The sequence below is a fragment of the Desmodus rotundus genome, chromosome 1 (assembly GCF_022682495.2).
Source record: "Desmodus rotundus isolate HL8 chromosome 1, HLdesRot8A.1, whole genome shotgun sequence".
NCBI lineage: Eukaryota > Metazoa > Chordata > Mammalia > Chiroptera > Phyllostomidae > Desmodus > Desmodus rotundus.
Genome location: NC_071387.1, coordinates 17783186 through 17811162, shown reverse-complemented (window position 1 = coordinate 17811162; position 27977 = coordinate 17783186). Strand labels below are relative to the sequence as shown.

At 44.5% G+C, this 27977-nt stretch overlaps 2 protein-coding genes across 10 annotated transcripts in view; both read right to left on the bottom strand.

Annotated features, from left to right (window-relative positions):
• Positions 1-27262, bottom strand: part of LOC112306250 (allergen Fel d 4) — a 47620-nt gene extending 20358 nt beyond the window's left edge. The window contains exons 1-7 of one of the 9 annotated variants that reach the window (XM_053921610.1): positions 27086-27262; positions 26594-26730; positions 25784-25857; positions 24981-25091; positions 24567-24655; positions 24229-24386; positions 23157-23381 (exon numbers count right to left, since the gene is read on the bottom strand). In XM_053921610.1, the coding sequence (XP_053777585.1) occupies positions 23363-23381; positions 24229-24386; positions 24567-24655; positions 24981-25091; positions 25784-25857; positions 26594-26730; positions 27086-27181 (684 nt within the window). In that variant the 5' untranslated portion in view covers positions 27182-27262 and the 3' untranslated portion in view covers positions 23157-23362. Of the gene's footprint in view, positions 1-23156; positions 23382-24228; positions 24387-24553; positions 24656-24980; positions 25092-25783; positions 25858-26593; positions 26731-27085 lie in introns of those variants that run through there. The other 8 variants (XM_053921620.1, XM_053921627.1, XM_053921643.1 and 5 more) reach the window with 8 other exon arrangements.
• On the bottom strand, positions 4729-7748 carry LOC112306254 (major allergen Equ c 1). Its single transcript, XM_053921649.2, has 6 exons — positions 7572-7748; positions 7080-7216; positions 6244-6317; positions 5452-5562; positions 5033-5134; positions 4729-4856 (listed from the first exon to the last, which is right to left on the bottom strand). Exons 1-6 carry the CDS (start codon positions 7665-7667, stop codon positions 4744-4746), a joined length of 633 nt encoding a protein of 210 aa, XP_053777624.1. The 5' UTR covers positions 7668-7748; the 3' UTR covers positions 4729-4743.
• Positions 27263-27977: the final 715 nt, after the last annotated feature.

Genomic DNA, 27977 nt, shown 5'->3' with positions numbered 1-27977 from the left:
AAATAAAATCTTTAAAATTAATATCTCCTGAATCTCACAATTAGATACTTTAATGTTGATTTTATGCAAGGCACTCTGAGGGGCTCAACTTGATAAACTCATGTATTTGGGGGACAGTGCAGTGCAAATCTTCAGAGCAAAGAGCCGTCAGGAGAACGGCCATGGTCCAGAGAAGGGACCGGCAAAGTGCTTCTCTGAAGGTCTGGGTGGGAAACACCCGCATTTTTCCTCTTGCAGCACAAGAGGCAAAATTAAGGCATTATGTAGGTACTAACACAGTAATAGAGAAAGAACATTTCCACATTGTTTGATAAAACCAAAATATTACATTGACTACAATTCCTTGTTTGAAACACAGATGTATTACTAAGAGGAGTGGATTCTTGTTTTGAGTAAAATTTTTGTAAATTTGCTCCATTGAGGAAGAAAATAGTGTTCCAAATAACATGTTGATGGCAAATATCTCGGCTCACAGGCAATACGAAAATAGTCAGGGGGAAGGGCCTTAGTTCTATACCAATTCCAGAATAGAAACTATGTTTTCAATATTTAAGTATACCTGGAGGTTCTGTCTAAAGTTACAAGGAGAAGAGAAAAAACGAGAGAGAGAAGCTGAAGTGTTGGAACAGGTACTTTTGCACTATTTGCAACAATATGACGGTATATGTACAAAACCAAGAGCCCACAAAGTACTGGAACTAATTTCATTACAATGATTGAAAAATTCGTCAACGTTGGTAAAGTATTCCACTTACAAAATCAACAGCATTTCTCTAAAGCAGCAAAAACTCATGATAATAACTGATTGTTAAAAAACAAACGGCCTTTTCATGAACACTGTGCCCACAGGGAAAAGGAAGCCCCTGCCCCTTCCAAAGCCAAAGCAAAAGCAAAGGCTTTGAAGGCAAAGAATGCAGAGTTGAAAGGCATAAAAAGCCACACACAAAGGACATCTGCATGCCACCTGCCTTTCCCTGGTCCAACACTGTGGCACAGGAGGCAGCCTAAGTCTCTGCCCCCAGGAGACACAGGCTTCACCACGCTGCCATCGTCATGTCCCCCTGTCCATCGAGGGAGCCATGAAGAGTATGGAAGACAACAGAACATTTGTATCCATTGTGGGTGTCGATGCCAACAAGAACCAGGCCGAACAGGCTGTGAGGGAGCTCTACGACACTGACGTGGCCAAGGCCAACAGCCTGTTCAGGCCTGATGGAGAGAAGAAGGCAAATGTTCACCAGCCTTCCGAATATGATCATTTGGAAGTTGCCAACCAAATTGGGATCCTCTAAACTGAGTCCAGCTGGCTAATGCTCAACATACAAATTTTACACTGTGAAACAAACAAACTGTGGAAAGTACATAGGAATTAACAACCAAGAATACACAAGAAAACGACCAAGGAGAAAATGTTACACTCTAAGAAAGGACACAGAAGATGATCTGAGTGTGCTCACAGACACGGGGCCTGTTGGTTTAGGTCCAGGGAGCCGCGTGTCAGACGTCTGACCTCCCAGAACTGCAGGACAATAAACTCGGTGTTTTGGCCCTAAGTTCCTGGTGGTTTGTTCCAGCACAATCGGGAAACTACTGCAGGACCCATTTCTCCCATCCAGCTGGATGCCAAGACCACAGCTTTCTCACTGTATTTCTGATGCACAGGCAGAGGGAACTCTCAGAAGGATCTGAGCATGGATGACCTAGTGAGGAATCCCATTCACAATGGCCTGCGTTTGGTATTTATTCTGTGGTGCTCTTTGCAACAGCTTTGTTTCTCTTTCTTTAACCAACTCAATTTATTCTAAATTCTAAGAATGTGTTGATGGAAAGCAAGGAGATAGTAGGGTGATACAGAACGAAAAAAATGGAAAAACTTAGCACTTAAATGTCATGGTGGAAAATATCCCATGGGACTTGACTGAGAGCTTGGCCCTCCAGTCCCTGAGCAAAGTGCACCAAGAAGCAGTGGCATCGCTCCCACTGAAGGATGATTTCACTATAACTTTCATTTGATTCCTGGTTCTATTCGATATCCTAGAAAATGAAATTTCAGAGTGGAATGCTGTGTCTTTCTCCATGTGTGTCTTTACATGAAATAATCACCGACCTGGGTTGACATGAACAAGACAGTGGTAGAGGAGGTGCCAGCCCTCATGTCTCCATGGAAACACTTGTTTTAACAACCACTTTTGGGCTAGAATATCATAAAATTTATGGGAGTCCAGGAGTACAGCTGAGAGGTCCCACTGCCCAGGTGAAGCAAAAGAATCCAAGGCATTGATGCACTGAAGGAGGTAAGAAGGAACCCTGACTGGTGTGGCTCAGTGGATTGAGTGCCTACCTGTGAACCAAAGGGTTACTGGTTGGATTCCCAATCAGGGCACATGCCTGGGTTGCAGGCCAGGTCTCCAGTAACAGGTGAATGAGAGGCAACCTCATTGATGTTTCTCTCCCTCTGTTTCTCCCTCTCTTACCTTTTCTCTAAAAATAAATAAAATCTTTTTAAAATTAAGAAGGTAAGAAGGACAGTTTCCCTTCACCAGAATCATCTCTTCCCAAGGCAGGAGAACTCTGGCATCTCTGGGAGCCTGTTAGAAAGCAGAGTCTCACATGCCACCAAGACCTGCTCACTCAGAGCTCGCAGTTCATCAGGGTCCCCAGGTGATTAGTGTGCACGTTCTGAGAAGCTCTGCATTATTGCACGCACAGGGGTCCACAAGTGATATTTCCCATTGTTCTCTGTGTTGTTTAAGATTTATGTGATTTGCATCATGCTGCACGTATGTGTCCTTCAGCAATTGTTTTGAGATCAAACCATGCTAATATGGATCTAGTACATTCCCTTTAATTTGTTGAGGGAAACTGGCATTTATGTTGCTGATAGTGAAATCTGTTAGGAAATGGAGCATCAGTGGCATGGACATAGTGCAATCTTGGACAAATGGCCCTAGGGTTGGGTATGGGCTGGGGGGAGGATGTCCTTCCCAAGGGAAATCAACCACTGTTCATGGGTATGAGACTAAGTGTAACATACCAGGAGAAAACAATGTTGTTGAAGTCCTGTGGCTCCATGTCAGTGAGAACCCTCAAAGTAGCCCTGCCCGGCAAGGGTACTGTTACATTGACAAGGCACCTCTACACAATGGGAAGGGTCCTCCACCCCAATTTCAATTGAACTTTATATTCTTAATATATTTAGGGACACTAACATCTCATGGAAGATGTGAACAGGAGATACCAGCAGTGGTAAGGAAGGTTTTCTGACACACACTCTCTCCCAACCTAGCGGTATAGAGAAGCCGTATGTAGAGCCTGGGACCTGACACATGGCAAGCTGGGTCAGCCTCAGAGCATCTATCCCTCATGCTGCACTGAGAAGGAGAATTCCAGGATGGGACAAACTGTGGGCTAGCTCCTTATTGCCTCTCTCGGGTCACTAACAAACAGGCAAATCAATGGGCAGGTAGCGCTCACAGGGACAGAGAATGACCATGGAGGTCTGAGAATCCTCAAACCAGGAAGATTCTGAGAAGCTAGAGGACCATTGTGGGAACAGGACCAAGGATCCCCTCATTGGCCTGCTGTCAGCACCAGGTCTCTCACCTGCACAATCACAGACACAGAACTGACTGCAAGATACATGATTTATTGATCAGGGAGAAAGATGTGTTATTCATGGTAGAGTTCTGCCGGGAATGGCATAGACAATTTGAAATTTGAAGAAACCCTTGATTTTTGGTGAGTTGAGTTCCTAGACATGTAGAGAATATCCTGAAGATTCAGAGATACTGCCTTCCTGGACCACAGTGCTGAAGATCAGGTCAAAGTACTTGTCACAAGAAGACATGGGGACCGTGGAAAGAAGCATTCATTCGGCACTAAATAAACAGAGGAGAGAGAGCACCCAGAAACTCATTAAGCACTTCCTGGATTGAACTGAAGGCAAACAGTGTTTCCATTACAGAGAACAATGGTGAAGATGCAGGTAACAGCCTGCTCTCTCAGCCATAATACTTTTGAGAATATGGAGAAAGAGGGCACTGGGGAATGACTCTTCCTTTTCTACTATGTTCCCAGCTTATGCTTCCCTCAAATGGGTATGTGACAAACAGCGAGGACTCAGTGGAGGACCCCAGGCTGGTTCTGCCATCCTCAGCATTAAAGATTTTGCAGAATTTTTGATTAGTCAACAAAGAATGGCAACAACCAGAGTTACCATTATGAAATGCTGGCTTTATGCAAGCCATACTTGCAAAGACTTTCCCTTATGTTAACTGAATAAAGTCCCACAGTATACTGCGGGAGGAAACACAATAGGAAATTTTGCAGCTGAAAGACAAAGGGGAGGTCAACTTCCAGGTCTGAAGTTAAGGATGTGCAGAGATCAAAGGAAGACAGTATTACCAGAAATTGGAGGGTGAGCCCAAGGGCAAGGCCCTGGAAGATGTATAAGACCCAGAAGTCTATTTGTACTTCACACTGACACCCTGGTACTCTTGCCCTATATCACATTTTAAGTGTTAGTGATTTTAGGACAGTATCAATTTCTGAGGTCTTCTCAGCAGCAGGACATCCACACAGTGACCCTGTGAGGTGCACACAGTTGTTTCTTCCTTCCAGGTGTGAGGTCATCTGCTCCAAAGCTTATGAAGGAGTGGCTGCTGAACCACAACCCCCAACTCCAAATTTCAAGCTCACCCCACTAGCTTCCTCACCATATATTTGTATTGTAACTTTTGGGCATCAAGCGATGCTGGTCATGGAGAGCACTGACCTCTGGGTTTCCTCCGAGTAATGAGACAGCACCGTCCAGGGAGCCGGGGTTCTAGGCTTCTCTTGGGAGTTGGAACAGGGGTCTGCAGAGGCAGAACAGAGCACAGTCACCAACCAGCCCCTTATTTCCCAGAGAGAAACTGAATGATTTTCTATGGTAAGGCAGAAGGGACCCATTGGAGGTGCTACCTTCTCTTGCTTTTCTCCAATCAGTAACACAGGGACTTAGGAAGAGGAAACCAGAGAGAGCTAAACTTACTGTCTTTGCTTACATCCAGTATGTTTTCCTTCTGAATTCCACGGTTTCGGCAAATTACCTCAAACCTTTCCTTCAGTTCTGGACTCACATCTGGGGTTCGGGCTGTGGGAAGAGTGACAGTCATGGCTGTGACTTTGTGTTGGTCATGGAGGCCCTTGCAGCAGGGGAGACAGATGATGGGGATGGATGGCACTGAGTGGTGCTTTAGGCAGAAGTGAGGGAGGGGCTGTAGCCTGAGTTGACTTTGACATTTTTAGGATGTCCTTCTTCATGGTGAGAGATTTCATCACCGTCCCATCACCAAGCACCCATGGTGAGCACCTTTCTTCGGAGGAGGGCAGGTGGCCCAGGAGAAGTTTGGGATGATCTTTTTATCTGCAGCCCACTCCAATGTGAATATCAGCATGAGAATACTCTACCATTCAGCTCTATCACGTCGGTTTTTCTCCCATTACCAAAATTCATGTTATGAAAAATAACATATTCATTGTAGACTGCTTCAATTATGTAAAATGTATTGTGTCCATCATCTGTGGAGGAAACAGAACACAGGTCAAGCTTCTTAGGTCCATGGGAAGCAAGTGAAACTCTTTACCTATTTTCTTTTAAAATCAGATTCAAGTGCATATCCCGGAAGAGGTGAAGGTGATATTGAACCCTTCCATTTGCCTCTAGTGCGTCATCTGGTGACTTCTAAAGGTGGAAATGAGAACTCATTGTACCTTAAATCCTAGTGGTAGGAAATTCAGCAACAGCTGCTCCTGTCCTTCTATTACTTTGCCTGAGGCTCAACACCCTCCCTCAGTCATGTCTGCCAACTGTGCATCTCTGTCCTCTCTAGGGGCCCAGCTGGTATTACATACAGGAACCCTCAGCCAAGGTGCTGTGACAATGGCCTCCAGAAGCCATCACAGTAGGCATGGAATCAGAAGCTCCCCAAACAATGTACTTTTTTAGTGGGCCAGTTTTCCTTAGTTTCCAGGGATACATATGACCACACAGCCAACTTATTCTCATGGTTATGTGCCAGGCTTTGGCTTTTACAAGCAAGGTTCCCCCAAACAGAATTTGTTGCCTATTCAATGACCTCATGTATACTACTTAAATAGGATTAATTGGAAATGGATCTCCATCCTAAAGATATTGCAGTTTAGTAAATTTCTTGCAGTTGGAAGTAGAATTTACAAAGACTTTTTTATATGGGTACTTACAGGTAACATTATATACACCCTTCTCTTTTGTTTCATCAGTAATGAAAGTAAGTTCAGTACACTCTCCATCAATCCTGGGAAACAGAATGAGCTGATTGGTGCCAGTGAGATACTGATGGGCTGGCTTCTTCCCACTCCACCTGTAACCTGAGTGCCCCATTTCAACGAAGTATTGAAAACCTCTGGTAAAATGTTAAAAGAACTTTTCTTTTCCTGTTTTATTTTATTGCTACTTTAAGAATGAGTCAACTACTGATATCACTATTCCTCTACCAACACTTCCCACTACCACTACTGCCACAGCTACCTGTCTACACAGTTGGTAGAGGGTTCAGATGTGCCAGGGACTCAGATAAATGCTGTACAAACATTGCCTCACTCGGCCTTCACACAAAAAAGAAAAAATCCATAGGAGACAATTATGATCATTTTCTTTTACCAAAAGTATAATTGGGGTGGAAAGAGAGAACATTTCAATGTCACACAACTAATAAGAGATAGTTTCAAGAGAGAGCCCGGCTGTTGATCCCCATCCTACGCTCTTATCTAAAATACATTGTTTTACTACTTATGACTGGAATCCCCTCTGCCCTACCTCATCTACACCCAATTAAACCTATTCATGACAGCAATTCTTATCTTTGAGTCTAGAAATCTTGAGGTTGATCAAGTCAAGGATCAGCAGCTGATATCGGACTCTGATTTGGACACAGGCCCTCAGTGTAAGTGGGCACAGGAATGTCCATGATTGTGTGTGTGTGTGTGTGTGTGTGTGTGCGTGGAAAGCTCCAAGACCATACTCACCTTCTTCACCCAATTAAAAAAGCTGTACTTACTGTTTATCATATTTAAATAACAGAGAAGAGTTATGCAAGGCCTCCATGGATTTCGCAAACATTCTCATGCCACCATTTTTTCGTATGAATCTCATCCTGCCCGAGGCCAAGAAAATGGTATGCCACTCCCCTGAAATCTGCAATAAATCAGTAAAGTAATTGGGAGAGAAAAGAAAAGATGGGACACCATATGAACCCTGTCTCCTTGATCTCCAGCCCTGGGCCAGGACTCATAGTGGTAATGTGAAAATGGAATTAGAACTCAGGTGGATTTTCACCTCATATAGAACTCTTTCCACTGTCCTTGCAGTGAGAACGGAGGTCCCCGAGTGTTGTCATCTTTCCACATGGTACAACTGCTCTTGGTCCAAGGTCAGAAACCACCCCCTTGGTCTAACATCAAAAACCCTTGGTCTCTGGGAGGGGCACCTCACTTCATCATCCTCCAAACCACCCTCAAAGTCTAAACTCCCTACCCTACCCCAACTCTACCTGTGACATGTTGAAGTTGCATTTCACGATGTCACGGTTCTTTTCAAAATGGGCACAGACCAAGGTCAGCCCCAGACACAGCAGCAGCAGCTTCATCTTGGGAGGGACAACACCGCCTCAGCTACGGTCTATGAGAGTGAGTCTTTCCCTGATGGTGGCTCTGTGCCCCATGACTCTGCCTTTATATTCCTTCTGGGCCCAGTTTTCTCTCTGGGCAGACCCACTTTTCCCCTCCCACTCCAGGAACAGTCTGTTTTCATTGATGGGAGGCCAACACTGTTCCTGTGCTTCTCATCTCTTCCAGAGCTACTTAGTGATCTGAAATTACTCAAAACACACACTTAAAACAAAAAAAAGATTGTGGATGCAATGAAAGGCTGCCATTTGGAACCAGATTTAACTGTGAAATCAGAAAGCCAATTAAGTGTGGCAAGAATGCAGCACCACTGGGAAATGGGTGTGTGGAAATCCCAGGCTCCACTGCTCACATGGTGGGAGGCAGTGGGTGAGTCACTCCATTGTAACCAGCCTCAGAAAAAGAGAAACTGTGTCTAACAAAGATGACACTACCTGTCACCAAGCAACCTCATAGATCTGATTAGAATAGGGCTGGGTAAAATAATGTATGGAAAGTACTTTGTCTGGTATTGAGCACATTATAACTCCTTTTCCTTGTTGTCTGAATTCAATCACAATGCACGAACGAATGTTTAGTCACTACGTACACTTCACCATATGCCCTAGGTCTCTGGAGAAGTGGAGTGATGGAAGATGTCATCCATACACACACTTCTTTCTACAGGCTGATGAAGGAACTCAACTGAGATGTACCATTTCTGGACCACTGTGGGTCAGGAAAGATGGTACTGCCTGGAAGGTGGGGTCACCTAGAAAGTGCTTAAATACACAGGCTTTGGATTCATGTAGACCTGGGCTTCACTCCTATCTCTGTTCCTTGGAAGTCATGATGACAATTTTAATCTCTCAGAGCCTTGGTGTCCTTTTAATGGGGACAATCATACCTGTCTATGGATGGCTGTAGCGACTCAATGAGACAGTGTATGTAGAACCCTCAGACTAATGTGTGGCACTGCTGGGCTGGTGGGATAAGAGAATTATTCCTGGGAAGGTGTGTCTTGGGGAGAGGTTGTGGTCTTGAACTGTAGGGGGCTTGTGGAGATGTGAAGAGCATGTGGAGAGAGGGTTCCTGGTGAGAAGAATGTTGTGATTGAGGCTCCTGTGCGCACAGCTGAGGCTTCTTAAAAGCTATGGCTCACTTCTGCCTTGTGCCAATGGTCCCCTTCTGCACTCCCAAGAACAAAAAGAGGCCAGTGTCAGGGGTGGAGCTGGGCACAGGGTGGTGAACCTATAAATTGTGGCATCCTATCTGTGGCCTGCTTTCAAAGTCCTCCCAGCTCATTGTGTGATCCTGCCTAGTTCACGCTCAACGGATACCCAGTTACTGGTATTTTGAGGTCTGTATAACCTTAGACATCATGGATGGGCTGGAGGTTGTCCTGCCTCTGAGACGCAGGATATGAGCTTGACAAATGGTGGCAAAGGCTGTGCACTGCCTTTTATCTTGTTGATTGTCTCCAAGAGCAGATGGCTGCCTATGAGACACCAGGTTTGCAAGATGAACTGGGCCATGATGCTGAGAGGAGGGCCAGGTGCTGCTGTTGCCCACTCCATCTCCGTCCCACCCCACCCCCTCTGACTCTGTACCTGTATCAGAGTGCCATATTGAAACATTCTCCGTCCAGGAAGTACCATTTTCTGCTCAAAGAAAAAATCAAAAATGGGGTGGAAGCTCCAGGACAATGGGACCCAAGAAGACGAGTATGACTACCTATTCAAACTGGGGCTCTTTGGGGACCCGGGTATGGGGAAGAGCAACCTGCTGGACCTCTTCACCACAACGAATTCAACCTAGAGAGCAGGAGCACCACTGGTGTGGAGTTTGCCACTTAAGCATACAGGGAAATGGAAAGACCATCGAGGCCCAGATCTGGCACAATGTGCAACCCAGGGTTCCAGCACAGGGAAATAAAGTGTCAAAGCCTCTGAAAAAATCTGTGGGGGTTGAGGCGGCAGGAAGAAATACCAGTCTCACAGGAGAGTTGGTTGGAGAGACTCACAGGGTCCTGGAAAGTACACAAACCCACCAGCCTGGGAATGAGCACCAGAAGGACCCAATTTGCTTAGTGGGTGGTGGGGGAAGTGATTGAAACCCAGCCCAGAGCTGAGCAGTCCACATTGTTCCCTCCTAAACCACTCCCCTACATGCTGCTCTCAGCATAGTGACATGGGTTCCCCACCCCTTGGTGAATACCTAAGGCTCCGCCCCTTACTATGTGACAGGTGTGATGCGACAAATTTATATGGCCCAAAAGAAAGAACATATCAAAACTCAAGAATACAACTTAGTGACGAAGACAGAGCCAACCAATCACATGCACAGTTCAAAACACTGGTAATCAGGATGCTCACAGAAATGGTTGAGTACGGTCACAAAATAGAGGACCAAGTGAAGGCTATGAAAAGTTAAATAAAGGGAATCAACAGTGAAGGGAAAGAAACTGAGACTGAAAACAACGGTGTGGACTAGAAGGAAGAAATAAACATTCAACCACAACACAATGAAGAAACAAGAATTCAAAAAAATGAGGAGAGGCTTAGGAACCTCTAGGACAACTTTAAACATTCCAACATCCAAATCATAGGGGTGTCAGAAGGACCAGAGGAACAGTAAAGAATTGAAAAGTTCTTCGAAAAAATACAGAAGGAGAAGTTCTCCACTCTGGCCAAGGAAATATACTTCCAGGAAGTCCAGGAAGCTGGGAGAGTCCCAAAGAAGTTGGACCCAAGGAAGCACACACCAAGGCGCCTCATAATTACATTACCCAAGATTCAAGGGAAGAAGAGAATCTTAAAAGTAGTAAGACAAATGTGACAGTTTCCTACAAAGGAGTTCCCATAAGACTATCAGCTGATTTCTCAAAGGAAACCTTACAGGCAATAAGGGGCTGGAGGAAGTATTCAAATGTCATGAAAGACAATGATCTACATCCAATATGACTCCAGCAAAGCTTTCATGTAGAATGGAAGGGCAGGTAAAGTGGTTCCCAGATACGGTGAAGTTAAAGGAGTTCAACATTACCAAGTGTTTATTATAAGAATGTTAAAGGGACTTAACTAAGAAAACGAAGATGATCAAAAACATATACAGTGAAATGATAAAAAGCTCACAACTATCAACAATCAACCCTGAAGAAACCAAACTAGACAAACAACTAGAAGAGGAACTGAATCACAGAAACAGATCACATGGAGGGCTATCAGCATGTAAAGGGAGGGGGAAATGGGGAAAATGTGCAGGAAATAAGCATAAACGGTAGGTAGAAAACAGACAGGGGCAGGTTAAGAATAGTATAGGAAATGGAGAAGACAAAGAACTTATATGTACAACCCATGGACATGAACTAAGGAGGTGGGGGAATTCAATGGGCAGAACGTGTGCAGGGTGGAGAAGAAACGGGGGAAAATGGGACAACTATAAAAGCAAAATCAATACAATACAGTTTAAAAAAAAAAAAAGACAGCAGCTGGCATCTTCTTGATGGGCCTGCTTCCAGGAGCAGACAGTTTTGTTTGTTTGTTTAATTTTTATTTTTATTCAGTTACAATTGTCTGCATTTTCTCCCCATCCCCCTCCACCCCACCCCAGCCAATCCCACCTCCCTCCCCTACCTCTACCCTCCCCCTTGATTTTGTCCTTGTGTCCTTTATAGTAGCTCCTGTAGACCCCTCTCCTCACTATCCCCTCCCCAGACAGTTTTAACTTAAGTGTGTCCTGGGACCAGAGACTCGGCTGAGAGAGTCTCCGAAGCTGGGAAGGGAGATCTGGAGTCTCCCTTGTTGCTCTTGAAATGCCAGATAGCCTCAGGGTATCCTGGTTTGACATTTACACTGGAAGATTATTTGACAGTTATCTAAGTGTCCTCCTTTCAGCTTGAAGTCATTCAAAAGGAGCAGTAACAAGACAATTTAAAAGGATTTCCTGAGCCATGACCAGCATGGCTCAGTTGCTTGGGTGTTATCCTGCAAACCAAAAGGTCACTGGTTTGATTCCCTGTTAGGGCACTCACCATGTGGCAACTGATCCATGTTTCTCCCTCACAACCATATCTCTCCCTCACCTACTACCTCCCTTGCACTTTCTCAAAACATAAAAAAATGAAACCTTTAAAAATACAATCTCTTGAGTCTCACAATTAGATATTTTAATGTTCAATTTATGGAAGGCATTCTGAGGGGCTCAATTTGACAAACTCATGTATTTGGGGGACACTGTAATACAAAATCACCAGAGTAAAAACCAGTCAGGAAAGAGACCACGGTACAGAGGAGGGGCCATCAAAGTACTTGTCTGGAGGCCTTGGTGGGAAATACCTGCATTTTTCCTCTTGCAGCACAAGAGGCAAATTTAAAGTATTATGTAGGTACTAACACAGTAATAGACAAAGAACTTTTCCATGTTTTTAGATAAAATTCAAAATAGAACATTGACTACAATTTTTTTTTTGAAACACAAATGAATTACTAAGAGGAATGGATTCCTGTTGGGAATAAAATTTTTGTAAATCTTCTCCATTGGGGTAGAAAATAGTGTTCCTAATATCATGTTGATGGCAGATGTCTTGGCTCATAGACAATATGAAAATAGTCAGTGGGATGGGCCTTAATTCTATACCAATTCTAGGATAGAAACTCTGGTTTCAATACTTAACTATCCCTGGAGATTCTGGCTAAAGTGAAAAGGAGAAGACAAAAAAAAAAACAGACAGAGAAGCAAAAGTGTTGGAACAGGTACTTTTGCACTGCTTGGAGTAATATAACGGTATACGTATAAAATCAAGAGCCCACAAAGTATTGGAACTAATTTCATTACAATGATTGAAAAATTCGTCGAAGTTACTAAAGTATTCAACTTACAAAATCAATAGCACTTTTCTATAGCAGCAAAAAACTCATGAAAATAACTAATTGTTAAAAAACAAACAAACAGCCTTTTCATAAATATGGTGCCCACAGGGAAAAGGAAGCTCCTGCCCCATTCAAAGCTAAAGCCAAAGCAATGATTTTGAAAGCAAAGAAGGAAGAGTTGAAAGGCATAAAATGCGACACAGAAAGGACATCTGCATGCCAATGACCGTTCCACGGTTCAATGTTGTGGCTCAGGGGCAGCCTAAGTTTCCGCCCCCAGAAGACACAGGCTTCAGCACGCTGCCATCACCATGTCCCCCTATCCACTAAGGGAGCCCTGAAGAGTATGGAAGACAACAGAACACTTGGGTCCATTGTGGGTGTTGAGGCCAATAAGCACCAGGCCAAACAGGCTGTGAGGGAGCTCTACCACACTGACGTGGCCAAGGCCCACAGCCTGCTCAGGCCTGATGGAGAGAAGAAGGCATATGTTCACCTGCCTTCAGAATATGATCAATAGGAAGTTGCCAACTAAATTGGGCTCCTCTAAACTGAGTCCAGCTGGCAAATTCTAAATATACAAACTTTACACTGTGGAACAAACAAACTGGGGAAAGTACATAGCAATTAACAACCAAGAATACACAAGAAAACTACCAAGGAGAAAATTTTCATCTTTAAGAGGGGCACAGAAGATGATCTGAGTACGGTCACAGACACGGGGCTCGTTGGTTTTGGTCCAGGGAGCCGCGTGTCAGACGTCTGACCTCCAGAACTGCAGGACAATAAACTCAGTGTTTTGGCCCTAAGTTCCTGGTGGTTTGTTCCAGCACAATCAGGAAACTACTGCAGGACCCATTTCTCCCGTCCAGCTGGATGCCAAGACCACAGCTTCCTCACTATTTCTGATGCACAGGCAGAGGGAACTCTCAGAAGGAGCTGAGTGTGTATGACCCAGTGAGCAATCCCATTCACACTGGCCTGCATTGGAGATTTATTCTGTTGTTCTCTTTGCAACAGGTTTGTTTCTCTTTCTTTAACCAACTCAATTTATTTTCGATCCTAAGAATGTATTGATGGAGAGCAGGGTGATAGTAGGGTGACACAGAAATTAAAAAAAGAGGAAAAACTGATCATTTAAATGTCATGGTGGAAAACATCCAATGGGACTTTACTATGAGCCTGACCTCCAGTCCCTGAGCAAAGTGCACCAGGAAGCAGTAGCATGACTCCCACTGAAGGCTGATTGGGCCATAACTTTCATTCAACTCCTGGTTTTATTCAATATCCTAGAAAATCAAAACACAGGTTTGAAATTCAGTGTCTTTCTCCATGTGTGTCTTTCCATGAAATAATCACCAAGCTGGGTTGGTGAACAGAATAGTGGAATAGGAGGTGCCAGCCCTCATGTCTCCATGGAAACACCTATTTTAACAACCACATGTGGGTAAGAATACCTTTATGGGAGTCCAGGGGTACAACTGAGGTCCCTCCACCCATGGACCTCACTAATCCATGAATAATCCCAGGCAATGAGGCACTGAAGAAGGTAAGGACAGTGGCCCTTCACCAGAGTCATCCCCTCCCAAGGTAGAGAGCACTGGCATCTCTGGGAGCCTGTAAGAAAGCAGAGTCTCACACTCCACCAAGACCTGCTGACTCAGAGCTCACAGTTCATTAGGGTCCCCAGGTGATTAGTGTGCACGTTCTGAGAATCTCTGCATTATCACATGCACAGGGTCCACAAATGATATCCTGTTGTTCCCTGTGTTATTTACCATTTATGTGAATATCATCATGCTGCACGTATGGGTCCTTCAGCAATTGTTTTGAGATCACACAGTGCTAATATAGATCTAGTATATTCCCATTAATTTGTTGGGGGAAATTGACATTTATGTTGTTCATAATGAAATCTGTCAGGAAATGGAGCATCAGTGGCATGGACATAGTGCAATCTTGTACAAATGGCACTCGGGTTGGGGATGGGTGGCGGGGTGAGGATGTCCTCCCCAAGGGAAAACAATCAGTGTTTATGGGTATAAGACTAAGTGTTACATACCCAGGAGAAAACAATGTTTTCCAAGTCCTGTGGCTTCCATGTCAGTGAGAACCCTCAAACTAGCCCTGACAGCAAGGGTACTGGTACATTAACAGGGCACCTGTAGGATGGGAAGGGTCCTGTACCCCAATTTGAATTGAACTTTATATTCTTAATATATTTAGGGGACACTAGCATCTCACAGAAGATGTGCACAGCAGATACCAGTGGTGGTGAGTGAGGTTTTCCGACACCCACTCCCTCCCTGCCTGGGTTGTAGAGAAGCCAGTGTGGAGGCTGGGCCCTGCCACATGGCACACTGGGTCAGCCTCAGAGCATCTATCCCTCATGCCGCACTGAGAAGGAGAATTCCAGGATGGGGCACACTGAGGGGCAGCTCCTTATTGGCTTTATAGGGTCACTAAGAAACAGGCAAATCAAAGGGCAGGTAGAGCTCACAGGAACAGAGAATGACCATGGAGGTCTGAGAATCCTCAAACCAGGAAGATTCTGAGAAGCTAAAGGACCGTTGCAGGAACAAGGCCAAGGAGCCCCTCATTGGACTGCTGTCAGCACCAGGTCTCTCACCTGCACAAATACAGTCACACAAATGACTGCAAGATGTTTGATTTATTGAGCAGGTAGAACAAAATGTCATTCATGGTAGAGTTCTCCCAGGAATGGCATACAGAGTTGGAAATTTGGAGAAAACCTTTGATTCTTCATGAGTTGACTTTCAGACATGTAGAGAAAATTCAGAGATAATGCCTTCCTGGACAACAGTGCTGGAAATCAGGTCACAGCTTCAGTCACAAGAAGACATGGAGCCCGTGGAAGGAAGCATTCACTCAGCACTAAATAAGCAGATGAGAGAGCGCACCCAGAAACTCATTAAGCACTTCCTGGACTGAACTGAAGGCAAGGAGAGTTTCCATTACAGAGAACAATGATGAAGATGCAGGTAACATCCTGCTCTCTCACCCAGGCTACTTGCCAGAGTAGGGGAAAGAGGACACTGGGACAATGACATTTCCTTTTCTATTATCATTCCTAGCTTACAGGTCCCTAAACTGAGTCTGCAAACAACAGAGTGCACTCAGTGGAGGCTCCAGTGGAGGACCCCAGGCTGGTTCTACCATCATCAGCATTAAAGATTTTGCAGAATTTTTGATAAGTCAAGAAAGAATGGCAACAACCATAGTTACCATCAAATATGCTGGCTTTATGCAGGCCATACTTGCTAAGACTTTCCCTTATCTTACCTGAATAAAGCCCCACAATATAGCTGAGGGCGGAAACACATGAGGAAATTCAGGGTCTATTTTGCAGGTGTAGCACAACAGGAAGGTCAGACAGCTCGATTTCCAGGTCAAAAGTTAAGGATGTGCAGAGATCAAAGGAAGACAGTATAACCGGAAATTGGAGGTTGAGCCCAAGGGCAAGGCATTGGAGGATGGACAAGACCCAGAAGTGAGTGTAAGTTTTACTATCACTACTGCCACAGCTACCCATCTACATACTTGGCTGAGGGCTCAGATGTGTCAGCATCTCAGACAAATGCTGTACAAACATTGCCTCACTCAGCCCTCACACAAAAAAGAAAAACCCCATAGGAGACAATTATGATCATTTTCTTTTAGCCAAGTGGTAATTGGCATGGAAAGTGATAAAATTTCTAGTTCACACAACTAGTAAAAGATAGTTTCACAAGTGAGTCAGGTTCTTGGTCCCCATCCTATGCTTTTCCCTAAACTACATTGTCACAGTACTTATGATTCAGATCCCCTCTGCCCTAACTCCTCTACTCCCAGTTAAACCTATTCTGGTCAGCAATTCTTATCTCTGATTCTAGAAATCTTCCAGTTGATCAAGTCCAGTGCCTGATAAGGGAGTCTGATTTGGACATAGGCCCACAGTGTAAGTGCGCACAGGAATGTGCATGATTGTGTATGTGTGTGTGTGTGTGTGTGTTTGTGTGGAAAGCTCCAAGACATTATCAGCTTCTTTCCCAAGTAAAAATGCCATACTTACATTTTTTGACTTTTAAATAACAGAGAAGAGTTATCCAAGGCCTGGATATATTCCACAAACAATCTCATGCTACCGTTTTCTTCTATCATTTCCCTCTTGTCTGAGGCCATGAGAATGGTATGCCACTCCCCTGAAATCTGCAATAAATCAGGAAAGTGATTGGGAGAGAAAAGAAGAGATGGGACACTGCATGAACCCTGTCTCCTTGAACTCTGGCCCCTGGTCCAGGCCTCATAGTGGTAATATGATGATGGAATTAGAACTCAGGTAGGTGGACTGGCACCACACATAGGGCTCTTTCCACTGTTCCTGCAGTGAGAATGGAGGTCTCTGGGGGTTATCATCTTTACACATGGTACAACTGCTCATGGTCCAAGGTCAGAAACCACCTCCTTGGTCTAACATCAAAAACCCTCACTTGGGGCTTCCATCCAAGATGGAGGCATAGGTAGACACACTGTGCCTCCTTGCACAACCGAAAGAAGGACAACAACAATTTAAAAACAAAAGACAACCAGAACTGACAGGAAATCGACCTGTATAGAAGTCCAACAACCAAGGAGATAAACAGGAAACATTCATCCAGACCTGTAGGAGGGGAGGAGACGGGCACTGGGGTGCAGAGGACTTTAAGCAATGCAGCGGCTGGAGGACCCAGCGAGGTGGTGGATTGTGGAATGGGCAGGCCAGGCTGCAGCTAGCAGACCCCACAAGGTGGTGTCTGGCAGACCCTGCAGCCCCACATTCGCACATAGATAAACCAGGAAGAATGTCTGGGGAGCGAAGCAGACCTCGCAACCCAGGGCTCCAGCCCAGGGAAATAAAGTCTCAAACCTCTGATTGAAAACACCCATGCGGGTTGAGGCGGCAGCGGGAGAGACTCCCAGCCTCACAGGAGAGTTCATTGGAGAGACCCACAGGGGCCTAGAGCATGCACAATCCCACCCACATGGGAATCAGCACCAGAGGGGCCCATTTTGATTGTGGGTAGCACAGGGAGTGACTGAAATCTGGCAGACAGTTGAGCAAGCACCATTACTCACTCTCGGACTCTCCCCCACATTCAGGACAGCGACCAGTGTTACCCCACCCTGGTAAACACCTAAGGCTCCCCCCCTTTACGTAACAGGGGTGCAAAGACAAAAAAAATGGCCCAAATGAAATAACAGATAAAAGCTCTAGAAATAATACAACTAAGCAATGAAGAGATAGCCAACCTATCAGATACACAGTTCAAGACACTGGTAATCAGGAAGCTCACAGAATTGGTTGAATTTGGACACAAATTAAATGAAAAAATAAAGGCTATGTTGAGTGAAATAAAGGAAAATGTACAGGGAATCAACAGTGATGGGAAGGAAACTGGAACTCAAGTTAACAGTGTGGACCAGAAGGAAGAAAGAAATATCCAACCAGAAAAGAATGAAGAAGCAAGAATTCAAAAAAAATGAGGAGAGGCTTAGGAACATCCAGGACATCTTTAAACATTCCAACATCCTAATCATAGGGGTACCAGAAGAACAGGAAGAGCAAAAAATTGAAAACTTATTTGAACAAATAATGAAGGAGAGCTTCCCCAATCTGGCAAAGGAAATAGACTTCCAGGAAGTCCAGGAAGCTCAGAGAGTCCCAAAGAAGCTGGACCCAACAAGGAACACACCAAGCCACATCATAATTACATTACCCAAGATTAAAGATGAGGAGAGAATCTTAAAAGCCACAAGAGAAAAGGAGACAGTTACCTACAAAGGAGTTCCCATAGGACTGTCAGCTGCTTTCTGAAAAGAGACCTTGCAGGCAAGAAGGGGCTGGAGAGAAGTATTCCAAGTCATGAAAGGCAAGGACCTACATCCAAGATTGCTCTATCCAGCAAAGCTTTCATTTAGAATGGAAGGGCAGATAAAGTGCTTCTCAGATAAGGTCAAGTTAAAGGAGTTCATCATCACCAAGCCCTTATTATATGAAATGTTAAAGGGATTTATCTAAGAAAAAGAAGATAAAGAATATGAACAGTAAAAATGAGGGCAAACTCACAGTTATTAACAACCACACCTAAAACAAAAACGAAAGCAAACTAAGCAAACAACTAGAAGAGGAAAGAATCACAGAAATGGAGATCACATGGAGGGTTATCAACAGGGGAGTGGGAGGGGGAGGGAGGGGGGAAAGGTACAGAGAATAAGTAGCATAAATGGTAGGTAGAAAATAGACAGCAGGAGGTAAGAATAGTATAGGAAAAGGAAAAGACAAAGAACTTATATGTAAAACCCATGGACTTGAACTAAGGGGGTGGGGGAATGGAAGGGACAGAGTGTGTGCAGGGCAGAGAGGAAGAAATAGGGTGAAATGGGACAACTATAATAGCATAATCAATACATTTCTTTTTTAAAAAGGGACAACTGCTGGTATCTTCTTGATGGGCCTACTCCAGGAGCAGACAGTTTCAACTCAAGTGTGTCCTGGGACAAGACACTCAGCTGGCAGATCTCTGAAGCTGGGAAGGGAGATCTGGAGTCTCTCTTGTTGCTCTTGAAATGCCAGATACCCTCAGGGTGTCCCAGTTTGACATTTACACTGCAAGTTTATTTGACAGTTACTTAACTTTCCTCCATTCAGCTTGAAGTCATTCAAGGGAGCATTAAGAGGGAAACTTAAAAATATCTCTTGAGACCTGACCAGTGTGGCTCAGTTGCTTGACCATTATCCTGCAAAGCTGAGGTCACTGGTTTGATTTCCTGTTAGGGCACATGCCTGGGTTCAGGTTCCGTTCCCAGTCAGGATGCATATGAGGCAACCGATCCATGTTTCTCCCTCACATCTATGTTTCTCTCCCTCACCTTCTCCCTCCCTTCAGCTTTCTCAAAACATAGATAAATAAATCTTTAAAAATAATATCTCCTGAATCTCACATTTAGATAATTTCATGTTCATTTAAAGGAGGACGCTCTGAGGGGCTCAATTAGACAAACTCGTGTATTTGGAGGACATTGCAGAGCAAATCTCCAGAGCAAAGAGCATCAGGAGAATGGCCATAGTACAGAGAAGGGGCCAGCAAAGTCCTTGTCTATAGGCCTGCATGGAAAATACCCCCATTTTTCCTCTGGCAGCACAAGAGGCAAAATTAAAGTGTTATGTAGGTACTAACACAGTAATAGAGAAAGAATATTTCCATATTTTTTGATAAAATTCAAAATTGAACATTGACTACAACTTTTTTTGGAAACACAGATGTATTACCAAGAGGAATGGATTCCTTTTGTGAATAAAATTTTTGTAAATTTGCTCCATTGGGGTAGAAAATAGTGATCCTAATATCATGTTGATGGCAAATATCTCGGCTCACAGGCAATATGAAAATAGTCAGTGGGTTGGGCCTTAGTTCTATACCAATCTTTGGATAGAAACTATGGTTTCGATATTTAAGTATCCCTGTTAGTTCTAGCTAAAGTTACAAGGAGAAGACAAAAAAAAAAAGAGAGAGAGAAGATGAAATATTGGAAGAGGTACTTTTGCAGTATTTGCAACAATATGACCATATATGTGTAAAACCAAGAAACCACAAAGTATTAGGACTAATTTCATTATGATCATTGAAAAATTCGTCGACGTTGCTAAAGTATTCAACTTACAAAAATCACTAGCATTTCGTGATAGCAACAAAAACTCATGATAATAACTAACAACCTTTAGTTATTAAGTGCCCTTTAGTGACTTCATAACTAAGCATTTAATGACCTTAAAAAAAACAGCCTTTTCATGAACACTGTACCCACAGGAAAAGGAAGCTCCTGCCCATTCCAAAGCCAAAGCCAAAGCAAAGGCTTTGAAGGCAAAGAAAGCAGAGTTGAAAGGTGTAAAAAGCCACACACAAAGGACATCTGCATGCCACCAACCTTTCCCTGGTCCAACACTGTGACTCAGGAGGCAGCATAAGTCTCCTTCCCCAGGAGACACAGGCTTCACAATGCTGCCATCATCATATCCCCCTGTCCACCAAAGGAGCCATGATGAAGATGGAAGAGAACGGCACACGTGTGTCCATTGTGGGTGTCGATGCCAACAAGCACCAGGCCTAACAGGCTGTGAGGGAGCTCTACCACACTGACATGGCCAAGGCCAACAGCCTGCTCAGGCCTGATGGGGAGAAGAAGGCAAATGTTCACCAGCCTTCCGAATATGATCATTTGGAGGTTGCCAACTAAATTGGGATCCTCTAAACTGAGTCCAGCTGGCTAATGCTCAACATACAAATTTTACACTGTGAAACAAACAAACTGGGGAAAGTACATAGCAATTAACAACCAAGAATACACAAGAAAACTACCAAGGAGAAAATTTTACACTCTAAGAAAGGACACAGAAGATGATCTGAGAATGCTGACAGACATGGGACTCAGTGGTTTTGGTCCAGGGAGCCGCGTGTCAGACGTCTGACCTCCCAGAACTGCAGGACAATAAACTCGGAGTTTTGGCCCTAAGTTCCTGGTGGTTTGTTCCAGCACAATCGGGAAACTACTGCAGGACCCATTTCTCCCATCCAGCTGGATGCCAAGACCACAGCTTTCTCACTGTATTTCTGATGCACAGGCAGAGGGATCTCTCAGAAGGATCTGAGCATGGATGACCTAGTGAGCAATCCCATTCACACTGGCCTGCGTTTGGGATTTATTCTGTGGTGCTCTTTGCAACAGCATTGTTTCTCTTTCTTTAACCAACTCAGTTTATTCTAAATTCTAAGAATGTGTTGATGGAAAGCAAGGAGATAGTAGGGTGATACAGAACTAAAAAAAATGGAAAAACTTAGCATTGAAATGTCATGGTGGAAAATACCCCATGGGACTTGACAGAGAGCTTGGCCCTCCAGTCCCTGAGCAAAGTGCACCAAGAATCAGTGGCATGGCTCCCGTTGAAGGATGATTTCGCCATAACTTTCATTCGATTCCTGGTTTTATTCGATATCCTAGAAAATGAAATTTCAGAGTGGAATGCAGTGTCTTTCTCCACGTGTGTCTTTACATGAAATAATCACCGACCTGGGTTGACATGAACAAGACAGTGGTAGAGGAGGTGCCAGCCCTCATGTCTCCATGGAAACACTTGTTTTAACAACCACTTTTGGGCTAGAATATCATAAAATTTATGGGAGTCCAGGAGTACAGCTGAGAGGTCCCACTGCCCAGGTGAAGCAAAATAATCCAAGGCGTTGATGCACTGAAGGAGGTAAGAAGGAACCCTGGCTGGTGTGGCTCAGTGGATTGAGTGGAATAGTAAGTGTCAGCCCTCGTGTCTCCATGGAAACATCCATTTTAACAACCACATGTGGGTAAGAATACCTTTATGGGAGTCCAGTGGTACAACTGAGGTCCCTCCACCCATGGGCCTCACTATTCCATGAATAATCCCAGGCAATGAGGCACTGAAGAAGGTAAGAAGGACAGTGACCCTTCACCAGAGTCATCCCCTCCCAAGGCAGCAGAGCACTGGCATCTCTGGAGCCTGTTAGAAAGCAGAGTCTCACACGCCACCAAGACCTGCTCACTCAGAGCTCACAGTTCATCAGGGTCCCCAGGTGATTAGTGTGCACGTTCTGAGAAGCTCTGCATTATCGCACGCACAGGGTCCACAAATGATATTTCCCGTGTTCTCTCTGTTATTTACCATTTATGTGAACGGCGTCATGCTGCACCTATGTGTCCTTCAGGAATTGAGATCAAACCATGCTAATATGGATCTAGTACATTCCCTTTAACTTGTTGAGGGAAATTGGCATTTATGTTGCTCATAATGAAATCTGTTAGGAAATGGAGCATCAGTGACATGGACACAGTGCAATGTTGTACAAATGGCCCTATGGTTGGGGATGGGCTGGGGGGAGGATGTCCTTCCTAAGGGAAATCAATCACTGTTCATGGGTATAAGACTAAGTGTTACATACACAGGAGAAAACAATGTTTTTCAAGTCCTGTGGCTTTCATATCAATGAGAATCTTCGAGGTAGCCCTGCCCAGCAAGGGAACTGTTACATTGACAGGGCACCTGTAGGATGGGAAGGGACCTCCACCCCAATTTGAATTGAACTTTATATTCTTAATATATTTAGGGACACTAGATCTCACGGAAGATGTGCACAGTAGATACCAGCAGTGGTGAGTGAGTATTTCTGACACCGACTCCCTCCCAGCCTGGGGGTGTAGAGAAGCTGGGTGTGGAGGCTGGTCCCTGACACGTGGCACACTGTGTCAGCCTCAGAACATCTGTCTCTCAGTGACTCACTGAGAAGGAGAATTCCAGGATGTGACAAACTATGGGGTAGCTCCTTATTGGCTTTATCGGGTCACTAAGAAACAGGCAAATCAAAGGGCAGGCAGCACTCACAGGGATGGAAAATGACTGTGGAGACTGGGAAATCCTCAAACCAGGACGATTCTGAGAAGCTAGAGAACCACTACAGGAAAAGGGTCACGGAGCCCCTCATTGCCCTGCTGTCAGCACCAGGTGTGTACCGTACACAAAGACAGTCTCAGAACTGGAATTTATATGATTTATTGAGCAGGCAGAAGCAAGTGTTATTCATGGTACAGTTCTCCCAGTATGTCATAGAGAGATGGAGATTTGGAGAAAACCTTTGATTCTTGGTGAGTTGCTGAGTTTCTAGACACGTAGAGAAGACCCTGAAGATTCAGAGATCATGCCTTCCTCAACAACAGTGCTGGAAATCAGGTCAAAGTACTTGTCACAAGAAGACATGGGGCCTGTTGGAAGGAATCATTCATTGGACCTAAATAAGCAGAGGAGAGAGAGCACCCAGAAACTCATTAAGCACTTCCTGAACTGAACTGAAGACAAAGAGAGATTCCATTACAGAGAAAAGTAGTGAACATGCTCATAACAGCCTGCTCTCTCACCCAGGCTACTTTTGAGAATACAGGGAAAGAGGGCACTGGGGAATGACTTTTCCTTTTCTACTACTGTTCCCAGCTTATGCTTCCCTAGAATGGGTATGTGAAACACAGTGAAAACTCAGTGGAGGACCCCAGGCTGGTTTTGCCATCCTCAGCATTAAAGATTTTGCAGAATTTTTGATAAGTCAACAAAGAATGGCAACAACCAGAGTTACCATTATGAAATGCTGGCTTTATGCAAGCCATACTTGCAAAGACTTTCCCTTATGGTACCCAAATAAAGTCCCAAGTATAGCCATGGGAGGAAACACAATAGGAAATTTTGCAAGTGTAGTACATAGGGGAGGTAGATTTCCAGATCAGAAGTTAAGGATGTGCAGAGATGAAAGGAAGACTGTATTACCAGTAATTGAAGGATGAGCCCAAGGGCAAGGCACTGGAAGATGGATAAGACTCAGAAGTCTATTTGTACTTCACGCTGACACCTTGGTACTCTTGCCCTATTTCACATTTTAAGTGTTAATGATTTCAGGACATTATCAATTCCTGAGGCCTTTTCAGCAGCAGGACATCCACACAGTGACCCTGTGAGGTGCACATACTTGTTTCTTCCTTTCAGTCGTAAGGTCATCTGCTCTAAAGCTCATGAAGGTGTGGCTCCTGAACCACAACCCCCAACTCCAAATTTCAAGCTCACCCCACAAGCTTCTTCACCAAATGACTGTATTGTAACCTTTGGGCATCAAGTACTGCTTGTGTTGGAGAGCAGTGACCTCTGGAGCAACCACTTCCCATCATACAGCAACCACCTGGGAACCTGGGCTCCCTGGCTCCCTCGGGCGTGGAGACAGGGATCTGTAGAGGCAGAACAGAGCACAGTCAAACACCAGCCCCTTATTTCCCAGAGAGAAACCGAATGATTTTCTAGGATAGGACAGAGGGGACCCACTGCAGGTGTTACCTTCTCCTGCTTTTCTCCAATCAGTAACACAGGGACTTAGGAAGAGGAAAGCTAAACTTACTGTCTTTGCTTACATCCAGTATGTTTTTCTTCTGAATTCCACGATTTTGGCAAATTTCCTCAAACCTTTCCTTCAGGTCTTGGCGCACATCTGGGTTTCGGGCTGTGGGAAGATTGACTGTCATGGCTGTGACTTTGTGTTGGTCATGGGGGCCCTTGGGGCAGGGGGGACAGATGATGGGGATGGATGGCACTGACTGGTGCTTAGGCAGAAGTGAGGGAGGGGCTGTAGCCTGAGTTGACTTTGACGTTTTTAGGATGCCCTTCTGCACAGAGAGAGATTTCATCACCTCCCCATCACCAAGCCTGGGGGTTACCCATGGTGAGCACCTCTCTTCGGGAGAGGACAGGTGGCCCAGAAGAAGATTGGGACAATCTTTGTATCTGCTGCCCACTCCAAGGTGAATATCAGTATGAGAATACTTTACCATTCAGCTCTATCACTTCGGTTTTTTTCCCTTTACCAAAAATCATTTGATAAAAAATAACATATTCATTGTAGACTGCTTCAATTATGTGAAATGTATTGTTTCCCTCATCTGTGGAGGAAACAGAACACAGGTCAGAACTTCTTAGGTCCATGGGAAGCAAGTGAAACTCTTTATCTATTTTCTTCTACAAAACAAATTCAAGTGGGTATCCTGGAAGAGGTAAAGGTGATATTCAAGCCTTCTATTTGCTTACTGGGCTTCATCTGGTGACTTCTAAGGGTGGAAATGACAACCCGTGCTACCTCGATTCCTAGTGGGAGGAAATTCAGCCACAGCTCCTCCTGTCCTTCTATTACTTTCCCTGAGGCTCACCAACCTCTGTCAGTCATGTCTGCCAACTGTGTGTCTCTGTCCATTCTAGGAGCCCCACTGGTATTACATGCCAGCACCTGTTCTGGCCAACGTGCTGTGGCAATGGCCTCCAGAATACATCACATTGTATGTGGAATCAGAAGCTCTCCAGACTATTTACTTTTTTAGTGGGCCAGTTTTCTTTTGTTGCCAGGGGTACATATGACCACACTGCCCTCCTATTCTCATGATGTTATGTGCCAGGCTTTGGCTTTTACAGACAAGGTTACCCCAAATAATTAGAGAAAATGGGCTATTCAATGGCCTCATGCATAGTACCTAAATAAGATTAATCAGAAATGGATCTCCATCCCAAAGATATTGGGATTCAGTAAATTTCTTGCTGTTGGAAGTAGAATTTACAAAGACTTTTTTAAATGTGTACTTACGGATAACACTATATACACCTTTCTCTTTTGTTTCATCAGTAACGAAAGTAAATTCAATACACTCTCCCTTGATCCTGGGAAACAGAATGAGCTGATTGGTGCCCGTGTGATACTAAGGGGCTGGCTCCTTCCCACTCCACCTATAACCTGAGTGTCCGATTTCAACGAACTATTAATAATCTTTTGTAATGTGTCGAAAGAACTTTTAATTTCCTGTTTTACTCTATTGCTACTTTAAGAATGAGTCAACTACTGACAACACTATTCCTCTACCTCCACTTCCCACTGTCACTACTGCCACAGCTACCTGTCTACATACTTGCTGAGGGCTCAGATGTGCCAGCGTCTCAGACAAATGCTGTACAAACATTGCCTCACTTGGCCCTACACACACAAAAAACCCCATAGGAGACAATTATGATCATTTTCTTTCACCCAAAGGATAATTGGGGTGGAAAAAGAGAACATTTCTAGGTCACACAACTAGTAAAATATGGTTTCACAAGAGAGCCAGGGTCTTAATTCCCATCCTATGCTCTTACCTAAACTACATGGTCACACTACTTATGACTTGGATCCCCTCTGCCCTACCTCCTTTACTCCTATGTAAACCTATTCTTGTCAGCAATTCTTATCTCTGAGTCCAGAGATTCTTCAGGTTGATCAAGTTGAAGATCAGTGCCTGATAAGGGACTCTGATTTGGACACACGCCCACAGGAAAGTGCATGATTGTGTGTCTGTGTGTGTGTGTGTAAAGCTCAAAGACCATGCTCAGATTCTTTCCCCATGGAAAAAAATGCCGTACTTACTTCATATGATATTTAAATAACAGAGAAGAGTTATCCAAGGTTTGGATGGATTCCACAAATATTCTCCTATCACCAGTTTCTTGTATGATTTTTTTCCTGTTCGTGGCCAAGAAAATGGTATACCACTCCCCTGAAATCTGCAATAAATCAGTATAGTGATTGGGAGAGAAGAGAAGAGAGGGGACACTGCATGAACCCTGTCTCCTTGAACTCTGGCCCTGGGCCAGGCCTCATAGTGATGATGAGAATATGGAATTAGAACTCAGGTGGACTGGCACCCCACATAGGGCTCTTGCCACTGTCCCTGCAGTAAGAATGGAGATTCCTGCAGGTTGACATCTTTGCACATGGTAAAACTGCTCTTGGTCCAAGGTCAGAAACTACCCCCTTGGTCTAATATCAAAAACCCTCACTCTCCAGGAGGGCCACCTTGCTTCAGAATCCCCCAAACCACACCCAAAGTCTGTACCCCCTACTCTCCCACGACTCTACCTGTGACATGTTGAAGTTGCATTTCACAACCTCATGGTTCTCTTCACAATGGACCCAGACCAGGGTCAGCCCCAGACACAGCAGCAGCAGCTTCATCTTGGGAGGGATGACAACCGCCTCAGCTATGGTCTCTGAGAGTGAGTCTTTCCCTGACAGTGGCTCTGTGCCCCATGACTCTGCCTTTATATTCCTTCTGGGCCCTTTTTTGTCTGAGCAGCCTCACTTTTCCCCTCCCACTCCAGGAACAGTCTGTTTTCATTGATAGGAGGCCAACACTGTTCCTGTGCACCTCATCTCCTCCAGAGCTGCTTAGTGACCTGAAATTACTCAAAACACAGACTAAACATGAAAAAAAGATAGTGGATGCCATGAAAGGCTGCCATTTGGAACCAGATTTAACTGTGAAATCAGAAAGCCAATTAAGTGTGGTGAGAATGCAGCGCCTCTGGGAAATGGGGTGTGTGGACATCCCAGGTTCTACTGCTCACATGATGGGAGGCAGTAGGTGAGTCACTCCATTGTAACCAGCCTCAGAAACAAAGAAACTCTGTCTAACAAAGATGACACTACCTGTCACCATGCAACCTCACAGAGCCAATTACATTAGGGCTGGGTAAAATAATGCTTGGAAAGTACTTTGTCTGGTATTGAGCACATTATAACTCCTTTTCCTTGTTGTCTGAATTCAACCACAATGCACGAACAAATGTTTAGTCACTACGTACACCTCGCCATATGCCATAGGTCTTTGGGAGAAGTGAAGAGATGGAAGATGTTGTCCATACACAGACATTTTTCTACAAGCTGATGAAGGAACCCAACTGAGTGAGACCAACTCTGGACCACTGTGGGTAAGGAAAGCGGGTGCTGCCTAGGAGGTGGTGTCGCCTAG

Bases quoted from the DNA above. Each gene is read 5' to 3' on its own strand.
- LOC112306254 (XM_053921649.2), bottom strand. From the start codon at position 7,667: ATGAAGCTGCTGCTGCTGTGTCTGGGGCTGACCTTGGTCTGTGCCCAT. The intron at 6,318-7,079 runs GTAAGTACAGCT...TCTGTTTCCCAG, and splicing joins TTATTTAAATATGATAAACA to GATTGATGGAGAGTGTACTG. The intron at 5,135-5,451 runs GTAGAGTATTCT...CTCTTCCCACAG, and splicing joins CGACGTGATAGAGCTGAATG to CCCGAACCCCAGATGTGAGT.